The sequence below is a fragment of the Malus sylvestris genome, chromosome 4, assembly GCF_916048215.2.
Source record: "Malus sylvestris chromosome 4, drMalSylv7.2, whole genome shotgun sequence".
Taxonomy (NCBI): Eukaryota; Viridiplantae; Streptophyta; class Magnoliopsida; order Rosales; family Rosaceae; genus Malus; species Malus sylvestris.
Window position 1 is genome coordinate 25,083,208 of NC_062263.1, and position 14,704 is coordinate 25,097,911.

The 14,704-nt window shown below is 35.9% G+C and overlaps 2 protein-coding genes across 2 annotated transcripts; both read right to left on the minus strand.

The window, feature by feature from the left end:
- Nucleotides 1-6,266: 6,266 nt before the first annotated feature.
- On the minus strand, nt 6,267-7,474 carry LOC126617955 (uncharacterized). The gene is made up of 2 exons (XM_050286034.1): nt 7,208-7,474; nt 6,267-7,110 (listed from the first exon to the last, which is right to left on the minus strand). Exons 1-2 carry the CDS (start codon nt 7,304-7,306, stop codon nt 6,574-6,576), a joined length of 636 nt encoding a protein of 211 aa, XP_050141991.1. The 5' UTR covers nt 7,307-7,474; the 3' UTR covers nt 6,267-6,573.
- A 162-nt stretch (nt 7,475-7,636) lies between these two features.
- LOC126617956 (protein ALP1-like) lies at nt 7,637-8,555 on the minus strand. The gene is made up of 2 exons (XM_050286035.1): nt 8,317-8,555; nt 7,637-8,223 (listed from the first exon to the last, which is right to left on the minus strand). Exons 1-2 carry the CDS (start codon nt 8,417-8,419, stop codon nt 7,766-7,768), a joined length of 561 nt encoding a protein of 186 aa, XP_050141992.1. The 5' UTR covers nt 8,420-8,555; the 3' UTR covers nt 7,637-7,765.
- Nucleotides 8,556-14,704: the final 6,149 nt, after the last annotated feature.

Here is a 14,704-nt window from a genome sequence, read left to right on the forward strand (position 1 = left end):
ACGTAAATCCAAATGTTTCATGTATGTTGCCTTTACATATACATAAGGAAAACTAATGAAAAGGGTTTGAAAACTTTGAGTTTTAACGATAAAGACAAAATAAAAGGTAAAGTGAATAGTATCATAATTGACTTTTTAGTGTAAAAATGTGATTTTTCGTTAAAGTGAACAGTATCGGAAGCTTTTCATTAAAGTTCCATTTAAAAGGATTTAAAAGGCATTGGGCGACAGGTAGGGACCCTGTGCTTATACATCTAGGCGGGAGCCTAAGTGATCTTTTTAATTTAATTAAATTTATTATATAACATACAAATAAATGTCTACATATAATTTTTTTTAAATATATAATTTTATTGGCATACATATATAAATTGCAAAATAAAATGACATATAAATTATAAAGTATTAAAACATATCAAAAATATAGGAAACAAGCATATAATGACTGTTCATCCAAGTATTCTACAAGTTTCTAACAAATTATTAAAAAATAAAGTGAAAAATGAAAGTTAATAATTTTCTGTTTAAGTGAGAGTTCTGACGCCCAGACAAACTTACATGTCTTTTTTTATTTTTTAAACCCCTAAAAATTAATTATGACAGTAACCAACTGCTTAAAGCCTAGGCAAACCCTTGCGCTCCATGTGCTCCCGAGCCACACATTGCATTGTATATTATAGACACACATGACTCTATTTGCATCCCGACGCCATATGCTTTCAAAGTTTCTCACTGACTTTTTGGCCATGGAATTTTTTGCAACGTTAAGACCATAAAATATGGTTCAATTACTACATTGACCTACAAACGGCACCATCGTCTCTCTAAGGATCCGCGATTGGCATTCTGTATTTGCAACCAAGCATGTGTTCAAGTCATTAGGTTTCTTTGATTTATTAGGAAAAGATACAATAGACAGATTTTCCGTTTTTAAGAAACTTCAACAGTACAGGGTGAAGAGAGTTAAGTTTCCACCGTAAAACTAATTAGTAATATGAAAAGTAGTTCAACTAGTTTTAAACACATGCAGTGTCCATTATTTTCTCGATGTGAGACTCGTACTCTCAACAAGAGGGATGGTATAGTTAGCTTTATTTTGAAACATCCTTGAGAGAAAGGTAAAAAGGCCAACTACTACACTGTAATTCCGAGGTAAACAAGCTCAAATCCAAGATCAGTTAGATAGAATGCAAGTGACAGAAAGACATCTTCAATAGGGGTGGGTTAAAAATACCGAAAATCGAAAAAAAAGGGACCGAACACAGAATCGAAACTAAAAAACCAAAACCTGAAATCGAACCGAACCGAATACCTTTACACTTTACGAATGTATGCCCACAATGTTTCTTTTGTGAAACTTTGTTGCCAAGTTTGAAACTATGTCTAGGGCTTTTTCAAGGAGCATACTTGGTTCAATTAGGGAGGATATTTCATTGGTTATCGAGGAAAGTTTTGGAAGGCTTTGGAACTCGAAAGAGTTTTTCCATTTGTTTGTTTTTTGAATACTGTGGTCATTTTTCTTTGCAATTGAGGTTGTTGATAGAATATGATTGGTTTATATGATCTTGTACATGTACTATAAGATCCCACATCGCCCAGGGGTGAGGATCATGTAAGCCTTATATGTATATTCTCATCTCTACCTAGCACGAGGCCTTTTGGGAGCTCACTGGCTTCGCGAGAGCATTTCCAGGATGGGTGACTCACTGGGAAGTTCTCGTCTGAGTTCCCAGAAACAAAACTGTGAGGGTGTGGTCGGGGCCCAAAGTGGACAATATCGTGCTACGGCGGAGTCAAACCCGGAATGTGGTGGGGGCCCAGGCCGGGATGTGACATGTACCTTCCCACTTTCTGCTTTCCCCATTTTCTTATTATTAGTCTACCAATGCCAGCCTCTTTCTAAATTTCATATTAATTTTTTTTTATAAAATAAAATGTAAAAAAATCAAAATCAAACCGAACAAAATCAAATTGAAAAAAAAAATCAAAAGAAAATTGAATCGAACCGAAGTTTTTGTTCGATTTAGATTTTAGCAAAAAACTGAATCGAATGAACCGAACTCACCCCTAATCTCCAATTACAATTTAAAAGAACAATCAAATAATATTTTTAAAATATAATAAATACTTAAAAATAAATATTAGAGTAATATTGTTCTTCACAAATTATAGCAAGAAAATAATGTACCCATATAATTATTAACATATTTTAAAAAATAACTACTGCTATAAAATAAATACATATAATTAGCATTGGTACATTTAGAAAAATTAAAAATGGGTACAAATACAAATAAAACTTTAAAAAATATGGGCACAAAAAGAAATTAATATATGGGTACAAATTAAAACTGAAAAAGAAATTGATACAAATTAAAAAATTGTTGCAAATTAAAAATGGGTACAAACTAAAAATAAAAATATATGATAAAAAATCTAGCCATAAATATAAATATACACAAATGTAACATTTCTAACACTAAATGAATATAAGAAATAAAAATGATTTTATTATTGAAATATTAATAACGTTTATAAATACCTAAGGACCTTGATAAAACATTTAAAAGAAATAAGGTTTTAATCAATGAAATAACAATAAAAATGATGAAAACCTAATTTCTCCTAACATAAAATACTTGCTAGGTCGATTCATTGTTATAGAAAACCAAAAGATACTAACTAAACCTTACCCCTCATATTTAGGACCTTATGTTTAAATGCACCATGAAATTATTGAGTTCAAGACAAGTTCATTAAAAGATACTAGCTAGGTAGTTTGACCAAAAACAACAAAAAGATACAGCTAGGTCGATTCATTGTTATAGAAAGATTTGGCCTTACCACTCAGTATTACGGTCTGGTGGTATTCCTCTTTACTTGAAAATAAGAGATCTTAGGTTCGAATCTCATGGATGGTGAATTCGATACCAAATTAGGCAGCCTATTGTGTGACTTAGTTGAACTCTCTCTTCCCTTAGTGTAAAAATATCGATATACTAAAAAAATAAAATAAATGATTTAGCCTTAAAAACTTGAAAAAGGACGAGCATTAAATTATGAATAGTTGTGATTACGAGTAACTATACATATGTGGAAAAATATGCAAAAATTAAAGGCTTAAATGTCAACATGGTCCCTGTGTTTTATTTTATTGGTCAATTTAGTCCCCGTATTTTCAATTCAGCCAAATTGACCTCTATGTTTATATCTTTTAGCCAATTCAAGACAATATGTTAAAAGACTGTTAAAATTGATATGTGCTAGGCATGTGAGAAGACAAAAAGGTAATTTTATTGTACACCCACTAAAAAGATACAATGCATATCTTTAAGAATTGACGCTTCGTTCGTTCAGTTCACTTGAATACTATGCGATTTAGGGTTTCAACATCCTTAGATCAGAAGTTGTGGGGTTGTCGACTGAGATTTTGGTGACTACTCCAGAGAAGATGACAAGTAAACGTATTGAACCAAACAACCAAGGTGATGATCGTCTTCGGGTTTCAATATTGTTGGGGGCTAGGGTTTGATTTGTTGGATTTGTTGTGTGCTTTTATAATCAATTGAGATGACTTGGTAGAATGGGTAGGAAAATAAGGATATCACTTTACTTGGTTTTTATTGGTTGCAACTTGTCGTTTGAAACCATGACTACCAAAGTTAGCTCCTTTGAATATAGATGCTTTTTTTTTTCTAATAACCATAGCATTGTGTAATCGGCATATGCCTTTCTTTAATAATAATGCATATTTCATTTATGTGTGTAGATTTTCCTGAAGTTATTGAGGGTTTAACCCAACCACCATTATCACAAGCTCAAATAAATTATGAAGAATCATTCAATGAATTCCCTACGGGATTGTTTAGTCAGGTTGATGAAAACAGGTATTGCCCAAATGGTTTTAGTAATGAATTCTTATTTCAAGAATAGAGAAGTGCTTTGTATCATGGTGAGCCTCAATATTATTATGATGTACCGACACAAACCGAGGAGTGTGAATATGATGGTGATGGTGAGCAAAAATCTGATATAGAGAATTCCCTTTATGAGGAAAGCGATAATGATGGTGACATTGGTGATTTTGATACAGACAATTCATCATATGATGAGGACAATGATGCAATGCTTGAAGATGAAAATTTCAATGACAATACAGATACACCAGAGAGTTTCATTGGATGCAGTAAGAAACAAAAAAAAAATAAAAAATAAAAAAATTGGAAGCGGATACACATGTTGAGGATGTGGTATTAATTTGTAGTTTTATTTATACATTCCAAGGTAAATAATTAATTTGTAGTTTTATTTGACATCAACTCATGTAGATGTGGTATTAATTTAAATCCATGATAAGCAATTTAAATTAATTTGTTACTGATTAGAATGAAGTCGTTGGAAAGGGGTGGTAATAAAAGGTGCGATTTGTCCCAAGATCCAAGGAAAGTTAGAGAAAAACAAAACTTTGTCTCGTATATTCAGACCAGTGTATTGTGGCAATGGAGTGTTCCAAGTGGAAGACTCATTGGTTGATCAACACTCGGTAAATTTGTGGACTAAAACTTGTAGTTGCAAGAGATGGGAGCTCAATGGAATACCATGTATGCACGCTATTTCTGCCATCTTCCACAATCCGCAACAAGCTGAAGAGTTTGTTGATCAATGTTACACTCCATATGCTTATTTGAGGGCTTATTCCCCAATCATATATCCTGTCAAGGGTATGAAGTATTGGCCAAAAGTTAACCAAACACCTGTCCTACCTCCAATGGTTAAAAAGCAGCCCTGGAGAACTAAAAAATGAGAATAATAAGGGATCCTGAAATGGAAAAGAACAAAGATCCCACCAAATTGGGTAAAAAGGGGAGTAGTAAACATGTACAAAGTGTCGGGAGAAGGGACACAATAGAGTTGGATGCAAAAATCAACAGACAAACGATGGGCTTATCAATTTCATAAAGATGGTAGTCATGGTAGGGGTGTGAACAACAATGAAAGTAATGAAGAAACTCATCATACCCCTCCATATGAGTGCTCCAATGTCCAACAAAGTGGTGAAGTCTTTGTGCCTCAAAGGAATGTAACTGGAGAGTCATCTAGACATACTCTTAATAAGAAGCATGCAAAACCATCTAATTTACAAGTAAGGAATAATAGACTTGACTTGTTACTTTTCAAATTAGAGGTAATATTTAATATTTTTGTTGTTAATTTTACTTGTGACAAGTGAAGAAAGTTAAAAAAAAAACAAAAATGGTACAACTCTACAGACTTCCCAACCTAAATACTTCATATCTTGCCAATGTAAGTTATCCTATTACATTCCTTGCTTCATTTTCTTTAACACAACTACCAACTTACACATATATTGTTGTTTAATACCTACATTTGTAGTTTCATCCCCCTCAAAATTTTGTTCTACCAACCATCACTAGGGGCCTAGAGGGGGCATTTTCATTACACCAAATGTGTCAAGGACACCAATTACATGTCAAATAGAGACAAGACCAATTGGAACCAAAACTTCTTCACAAGCAAACTGCCCTCCAATGCCACAAACAGTCCTATGCTCTAATATGTCAAGGCCTAGAGAAGGCACTTTCATTATACCAAATGTGACAAGGCCAAAATGAAAACACATGGATTAAATTGGCCGATAGATTAAAACACAAAGACCATGTTAACATTTAAACCAAAATTAAAAGGTGCGAGCTGTTAGGGGAGATGTAAATAGCATTAACAGAGGGTCGTTGGAAAGGGGTGGTAATAAATAACAGTTGTAAATGGTAGTTTTTATTAGATCAAATGTCATTGTAAGTGGTAAATGCCTTTTGGTGGTTTTCATTTGCAAGGGCCAAGGAGTAGTTGTAAGGTGATCAACTTTTAAGGTACTTCAACTATAACTGGAAAGCCATTAACTCAGAAGTAATTATTATGATTTAAGGGTGCGTTTGTTGTGCCGGACTGTCTCGGACTGGACTAGCTGCCGGGACTAAGCTGGACTGGCTTAGACTGGACTAAGCTGGACTAACTTAGTGAAGCGTTTGGAGTAATGTCGGACTAAGAAGCAAGATAAGAAAAACAGTACTGTTCACCAGATTTGTGTTTGCTTAGACTAGGACTACAAATTTTTGCCATTGTGTAATAGAGTAATGCTACAAATCTCATGATATGGGTTAATTGGAGCATATTTTTGCCATGTATATTATGAATCTTAAAAAAAATTGACAATTGTTTTGTTTCTATTACCTGCTAATAGAATTGGGTTTAATTTGCAAATGTAGCTTGGTTTAAACTCTATCACCCAACAGAAGAAAAATAATAGTGCCCAATACATGCAACTTCAACAAATACAAGTACATAAGAAGATCTCCATAATTTAGAAAATCCTAGTTAACATTAGTTAACATTAGCCAAAATAGATCTCCATAATTTACAAAATGGCTAGTTAACATAAGCCAAAATACTAGTGCAAAGCTAAGTTATAAGCCATAACATAAGATTGTATGATTAATAAAATACATCCATGTTAACATTAATAAAATACATCCATGTTAACATTAGCCAAAATCCTCATCCGCTTGCGTTGTCGCTTAAAAGCCTTTGGACGAACACTTTCTTGAGTTCCGGTTTGATTGCCCTGAACACTCCCACATTTTTTGGTTTATCCAAAATAAGAGACAATGCATCAATTTGATCCATAGGAGAGAGACCCATTGCTTCAAGTTCATTAGCTATGTCAGTATGATCTGCAGTACCTTGAACTAAAGCTTCAGTTACCATTTGCATCCTCTTCCCACTTTCAACATAAAAATCTTTCAGTCCACTGATAATTGCCTCGGTTCCATCACTTGAACTTCCCACAGCTCTTTTCCTCTTTCTTTGGCTATTTTCAGATGGGGTGCTTTGTTGGCTTTGTTGGTTCATTGAAGAAACAAAATTTTCACCTCCAATATCACTTTCACCAACATGATCATGACTTTGTTCCTCCACCATTTGAGCAGGGGTTTCGGCTACATTACCCGTAGCCCGATCTTTTCCAAATATATATGCAAATCTATCAAACAGTGGAAAAGGTTTGCTTCTCCATCCATCGGCTTCTTTATTTCTCTAAGATTATATCAACATAGCAAAACTAAAATTTAGCATGCGTAACAAATATAGCAGCAATAATATAACTAATGTATAAATAAAATAGGATATGAACCTGCACATAAGTTTGCCATGAGTCATCACTGTCAACTTCAACGCACTTTTTGACATCATTCCATGCAAATCCACTTGTGTTTATCATGTCAACGACCATACTATATGTTTTTTTCCATTTCTTCAACTTGGACTCAATATGTGGATTTGCCTTTATATTTGAATGAGGACATAAAACATTGACAGCTTTTGCTATTTCAACCAAAGTACCTTGTTTGAAAGCACCGGTGTCACACCGTTGCTTCCGAGCAACAAAATCCTTAAGAACTTCTAGTAATACTTCTTCCTCAAATGCTTCCTATTTACGCCTTCTTCCTTTTGGCTCTTGAGTAGCATTCAAAATATTTTCGTTATCCATACCTAAACAAAAAAATATTTTAATGAAGGAAAATACCATACAAATAATCAATTTTCATAATATCCAATCAACTTGCATAATATCCAATCAACTTGCATAATATCCAATTAATTTGCATACCATCCAATCATTGTGCTAATATCTAACAAATGCATGATAAAAAGGAATACTAAAATAAAATGTTATCATTAACACATATAGCTAGTTCGGTTGCTGGTTCCTAATTGCTCTCCACTCGTTATACATTTCCTGAGCCATATCATTCCTCTTTGCAGTCCACTGGTCAGATGTTTGAACACTACCAACATATTCACCTTCTTCTGTATTTTGTCCATCTTCTATTATTGGCAAATTCTCCATTGGATCTACAGACATCTCTTGCCTAATAAGATTGTGTAGTAGGCAACAAGCGGTAATTATTCGACCTTGTGTCCTTATCGGATAGAAAGATGGACTCCTTAGTATCGACCACCTTCCTTTTAGCAAGCCAAAACAGCGTTCAATTACATTCCTTGCCTTAGAATGCTTCATGTTAAAATATTCTTCCTTATTAGAAGGTGTTCGTCCCTCCCATTCAGATAAATGATAAGGTATTCCTCTATAGGGTGTAAGGAATCCTTCACCATTTGTATAACCACCATCTACAAGGTAATAATAACCTAATGAAAAAAAAACAGACCTTATTAGTGTTTTGTAGTTGACAAACAGAACTAGACCTAACTTACAAAGTTGAGACTAAGTAATAGTCTTACCGGCTGGTACCTTAAAACCATTAGGCCTAGTAATTGCATCATGTAGCACTCTAGAGTCTGATGCGGAACCCTCCCACCCCGGAAACACATATATGAACTGCATATCTCCTGAACACACACCTAACACATTAGTTGCCACTCGACCCTTTCTTGTTCGGTATCTTGGTTTGTCAATTTCAGGTACATGCACATCAATGTGTGTTCCATCCAATGCTCCCAAGCAATTCTTAAAAAAAAAAAAAAAAAAAAAAAAAGTTTTTGTTAATTTATACAAAGGGAATGAAGAGTTAAAGCTTAGGGAAAATGAAAAAAAAATCTCATCATACCTTAAAACATTGCCACCTAGGATCTGTAGAATCAATAGGCACAGGCTGAGGGACTTTTAGTAGGATACCTTGTAATCGCAAAATTCCTTGCAATACGCTATTGAAATACCTACTTATAGTCTCTCCCGACCTATAAAATCTACTGCCAACACTACGATTCTTAGTATGATGTGCTAATATTTGTAAAGTCATACACACCTGCTCCTCTACAGACACCAAACCATCAGTTTTTACCCTCCCATCTTGACAAAGTAAGTCACATAATATGCCAAAAGTCCTTCTATCCATTCTCAATTCGTTGACACATTCAGTATCAGTATTCCCTATTATACCATTCAGATAACACAAACTAATCTCTCGTCTAATAAGTGAACGGTTAGTCAATGTGGGTCGTTCAACATGTCTCTGTTTGCCACGTAGCATCATCAACACAAGAATCGTACAAATGCAAATTGTCTCCAAATAAGACATCTCTAACAATAAGATCAATAAAAGCTTCCTTCGATCCATATCTATCCAAACAAAAAAAAAACAAAAAACAAATTAAGGACATTATATATGTAATATTTACTGTTATTAAGGGTGATGGAAATGAAGTGATTATGATACGAAATGAACTAGATCAAAGTAACTAGCGAAGTCACAATCCGAGGCATCAAATATACGGGTGGTGTTGGAAAAAAAAAAGTTATCATTAACCCGAGGCAACAAATATACAGGTGGCGTTGAAAAAAAAAGTTATCATTAACCCGAGGCATCATATTCAAAATGTTCTACTCTTATACATCTATAAACATGTGTCTAAGAACACTAGTATGAGGATTGCTATCATTGCTAGGCATTGCATGTGAAGAGGGAAATTAAAGGACACCTGTAATGCAGTAGCCTTAGCCTTAGCCTTCCGTTTATGCTCCTCTTCTCTGCAACCAACAACCACAAAAAATTGCAATTCAGCATCAACCCCACACAATACAAAACATTCACATTGTAATATCATGGTTATAAACCAAGTACACACACACACACTCATGGACAAATGTGCAAAATACACATACATGCTCACACTCACACTCACACTAACACACACACACGGACATACACACTCTCACACACGGACATACACTCACACACACCCTGCATACATACATACACACACAGACACACACACACACACACACTGCATACATACACACACACACACACACACACACACACACACACACACACTGCATACATACATACATACACACACACACACACTGCATACATACACACACACACACACACACTGCATACATACACACACACACACACACTGCATACATACACACACACACACACTGCATACATACATACACACACACACTGCATACACACATACACTGCATACACACTCACACACATACTCACACGGACATACACACTCTCACACACGGACATACACTCACACTCACCCTGCATACATACATACATACACACACACACACACACACACACACACACACACACACACACTCTGCATACATACATACATACACACACACACACACACTGCATACATACACGCACACACACACGGACATACACTCACACACACCCTGCATACATACATACATACACACACACACACACTACATACATACATACATACATACATACATACATATACACACACACACACTGCATACATACACACACACACACTGCATACATACACACACACACACACTGCATACATACACACACACACACACTGCAGACATACACACACACACACACTGCATACATACACACACACACACACTGCATACATACACACACACATGGCATACATACACACACACACACACTGGTCAGCTGTACACACTGCACTCACACGGACATACACACTGTCACACACTGACATACACTCACACACACCCTGCATACATACACACACACCCTGCATACATACACACACACACACACACACACTGCATACACACACACACACACTGCATACACACTCACACAACATACTCACACGGACATACACACTCTCACACACAGACATACACTCACACACACCCTGCATACATACATACATACACACACACACACACTGCATACATACATACATACACACACACACACTGCATACATACACACACACACACACTGCATACATACACACACACACACACACACAGAGATTACACACACACACACACACAGAGTATACACACACAGATTACATACACACACATATTACACTTACACACACACAGATTACGCACACACACACACACAGAGTATACACAAACAGAGATTACACGCACACAGAGAGTATACACACACACACACAGACAAACCAGAGTACACACACACATAGTATACACACACACGCACACACACACAGACACACACAGAGATTACACACACAGATTCTAATCTCAATTTGACCTAAAAATTGATTTTGAAGTTTACCAGAAAAGTTGAAATACGAAAACCCCAAATTCTAATCTCAATTTGAACTAAAAATATGAAAACCCCAAATTCTAATCTCAATTCGACGAAATCAATCGAAGATTTGAAGCTTACCAAACTGTCTCCGACCAGATGAGGGCGAGAAAACGCAGAGATGAGGGTGAGGAGGACGACGACGAGGAAGCAGGGCAAGGTCGACGACGAGCGACGAGCAGGACGAGGGACGTTGGGGATCCTCGCAGAGATGAGGACGAGCATGACGTTGGGGATCCTCGCGGTTTTCTCTCCGAGCTTACGAGTCCGCCCAAAATTGGGGTTCTTCGTTAAGAACTCGTACGGAGGCGTGTAAACCGAGCGAGTCCCACCTAAGCCCATTAAAGCTAATCCGGTTGCACACCAAACACAGGACTATAGTCTAGTCCAGTCCAAGCCTTGCTAATCCTGTCAAACAAACGTGCCCTAAATTGATATGTTTTAATACTTTATAATTAATATGTAGTTTTATTTTACATCAACTCATGTTGCTGATTAGAATGAAGTCGGCCCATTTCCATCCCCAAAATTTTGAAGTAGACGAAGTCAAATTAGGTTTTAGTGGTGATGGAGTGGCTGGATCATACTAGAAGAACTGTTGCTTATCCCTTCATCTTTTTGGTAGAGTACCTTAGCTTCTCGACAAAGGACACTATTCAATCTTGTACATGCAGTGGTAAAATGAGGCGCAATGTGCGTCTCCAAATGTGTGTGCCCTTACATTCAAATAACAAGTAATTAATTTTCAAATAACCAATATTATTACAAAATCTTGTCTCCAAAATAATGTACACACTAAAGAGATACAACACATCACACATGTAACATCCCACATTGTCTAGGGAAGTGGATCTTGTAAGCTTTATATGTATATTCATATCTCTATCTAGTACGAGACCTTTTAGGAGCTCACTGGCTTCAGGTTCCATCGGAACTCCAAAGTTAAGCGAGTTCGCACGAGAGCCATCCCATGATGGGTGGCCCACTGGGAAGTTATCGTGTGAGTTCCCAGAAACAAAACCATGAGGGCGTGGTCGGGGCCCAAAACGGACAATATCATGCTATAGTGGAGTCGAGCCCGGGATGTGGTGGGGGCCCGGGCTGGGATGTGACACACATACTACTTCTGTCTCTTTAAGCCCACCCAGTTAAACTATAACATAACCAAGTGAATTGTGCCAACCAAAAATGTTTATGATCAAATAGTTAAGAAGCAATACTAATTGGGTTTTTGTCACAAATGGTTCTTGAAATTGACTCATCCCATCACGGTGGTCCCTGAAATTGAAAATCAATCAATGTAGTCCTTGAAAATGAGTGTCGCAAATCAATGTGGTCCTTCCGTCACAATTCCGTTAAAAATTATGTTAAGTGCTAACGTGGCACTTAAATGGGTCCCACAAATTTAATAAAATATTATTTTGTGAATTAAAAATATTTAATTATAAAAAATGAAATAAATATATTTAAATAATAAAAAAAGAAGAAGATGATTGAACAATGTTCATCATCTTCTTCCTGTGAGAATAATTTTTTAAAAGTTTTTATGTTTTAAATTCTTGACATTTCTTGTTCTTAATTTCTTGAAATTTCCTCGTTTTTAGCTTGATTTAGTGTTTTTTCATCTGGGTTTTATGAGATTATTGGTTCGGGAGAATGGGTTAAATTTTTTTGTGAAGAAAATGGAGTTTAGGTGAAGAAAATGGGTTAGATTTCTAGGTTCTTGAAAATTTCCTGAGATTCTTGACCTTCGTCCATGGGATTGTTCCGGTACCCATTTCTATGACGGCGAAACCGGCTAGGAGGCCGTCGAAGGTCTCCCACACGAAGGTGGAGGAACGGGTGGGAAAATCCAATGGCCACCATGTGTGCGGCCATGATCTTTCAACTGACCCGGGAACTCAGCCACAGTTCCGACGACAGCACTCTACCCAAAGAGTGGGAGGGGGGGTATGGGGTGAGGGCTGTAGTGGGAGGTTGGGATGGGAAGAAGATGATGAACATTGTTCAATCATCTCCTTTTTCTTATTTTTTATGTTTCAAGTTTTTAATTATAAAAACTAAAAATTGTTTTTTAATATTTAAATCTTTTTAATTCACAAAATAATACTTTAATAAATTTGTGGGACTCATTTAAGTGTCACGTCAGTACTTAACAAAAATTTTAACGGAATTGTGACGAAAGGATCACGTTGATTTGCGACATCCAATTTCAGGAACTACACTGATTGATTTTCAATTTCAGGGACAACCGTGGGTCAATTTCAGAGACCATTTGTGACAAAAACTCATACTAATTCTATCTTTTCCACTACGATTTCTTGATACTGAGCAGATTGAGAAACAACAATAAAGTCCCACATCATAATATTTTATGACATGTAAAATGTGTTGTAATCAAACGAAAAGACAATAATTTGTTGATTACCTAACGAAGGCCCTGTATCTCTGAATTGAAGTCTTTGCGTTAAAATGTAGAGATCAACTTAGCAAGGTCAAAGCTCGGGGACGAGATATTAACGCCGACATCAGAGAAATTGGCCTTGGTGGAGCCTCTCCGGCCCAATTGGACGTCTCACGAAAGACCACTCCACTTGAAACAAAATAAATTGTTAAGACATCGATTAGAAGAAATTGTGAATAATATAGATTCTAAAATAACAAAGGGCACAAAGAAACGAATGTTTTTCAAAACTATTAGACTTATTTAGCTAAATGTTTGTTCATATCTTCATAAGAAATTTTCTAGCTTTTCATAAAAATTATTATGATCTCTCTTAGACTATCAACTTCAACGCTTATAACATCTAGCTTTTCTAGCTTTTCATAAAAAATTACTTTAATCTTGTCTTCAACACAAACGATGTTGCTCACCACCTTGCAAAAGTCGGCCTATCTCTGATGCAAAGTTGTGAATGGATCGGTTCCCCACCTAGTATCATAATTGATATACTTGTTGAGGACTATGTGTAGCTCTATGTATAGAGATGGATCAACCTTTGTAATGCAGTTAATGATGAAATGAAATCTACTATCATATCTTTTCAAAAAAAAAAAAAACAAATAGTGTTAGCTCTGTGAAAATTGGTAAAAGTAATTAGACAAATGAAATTGATTTCTTTTCAGCTTCCAAAATCCATGTTAAGAAATCTAAATCATGATAATTATTCTTGGCCCCTAACTAATTAGAAAAATTAAGGTATAAATTATCTACTCAAAACATTTTAGGCCGCTAGGCTTATTCATTCAATCAAACAACATAAAAATCATAGCTCAACCTTTTTAACGTATATTCACAAGTTGTTCAATTTGAGCCAGAGCCTTTTTCCACAATTACAAAATTTAGATGAGTGGAGAATACAAGCACCAGCAAGTATGAGTTTTAGAAAAAAACTAAGTTTTTCTTACTGCAACTACCGAATCTCTAGCGGAATGCACAATACACGGTTGCGGGATACGCCGCCTTGACGTTGTCTACCACCTCATGATAGGAGTACTAAGATTCTATAGCTGTGATAAAGAGTTAGTTAAGGTGGTTATTGTGTGGCTTAGAGAGTAAGCTA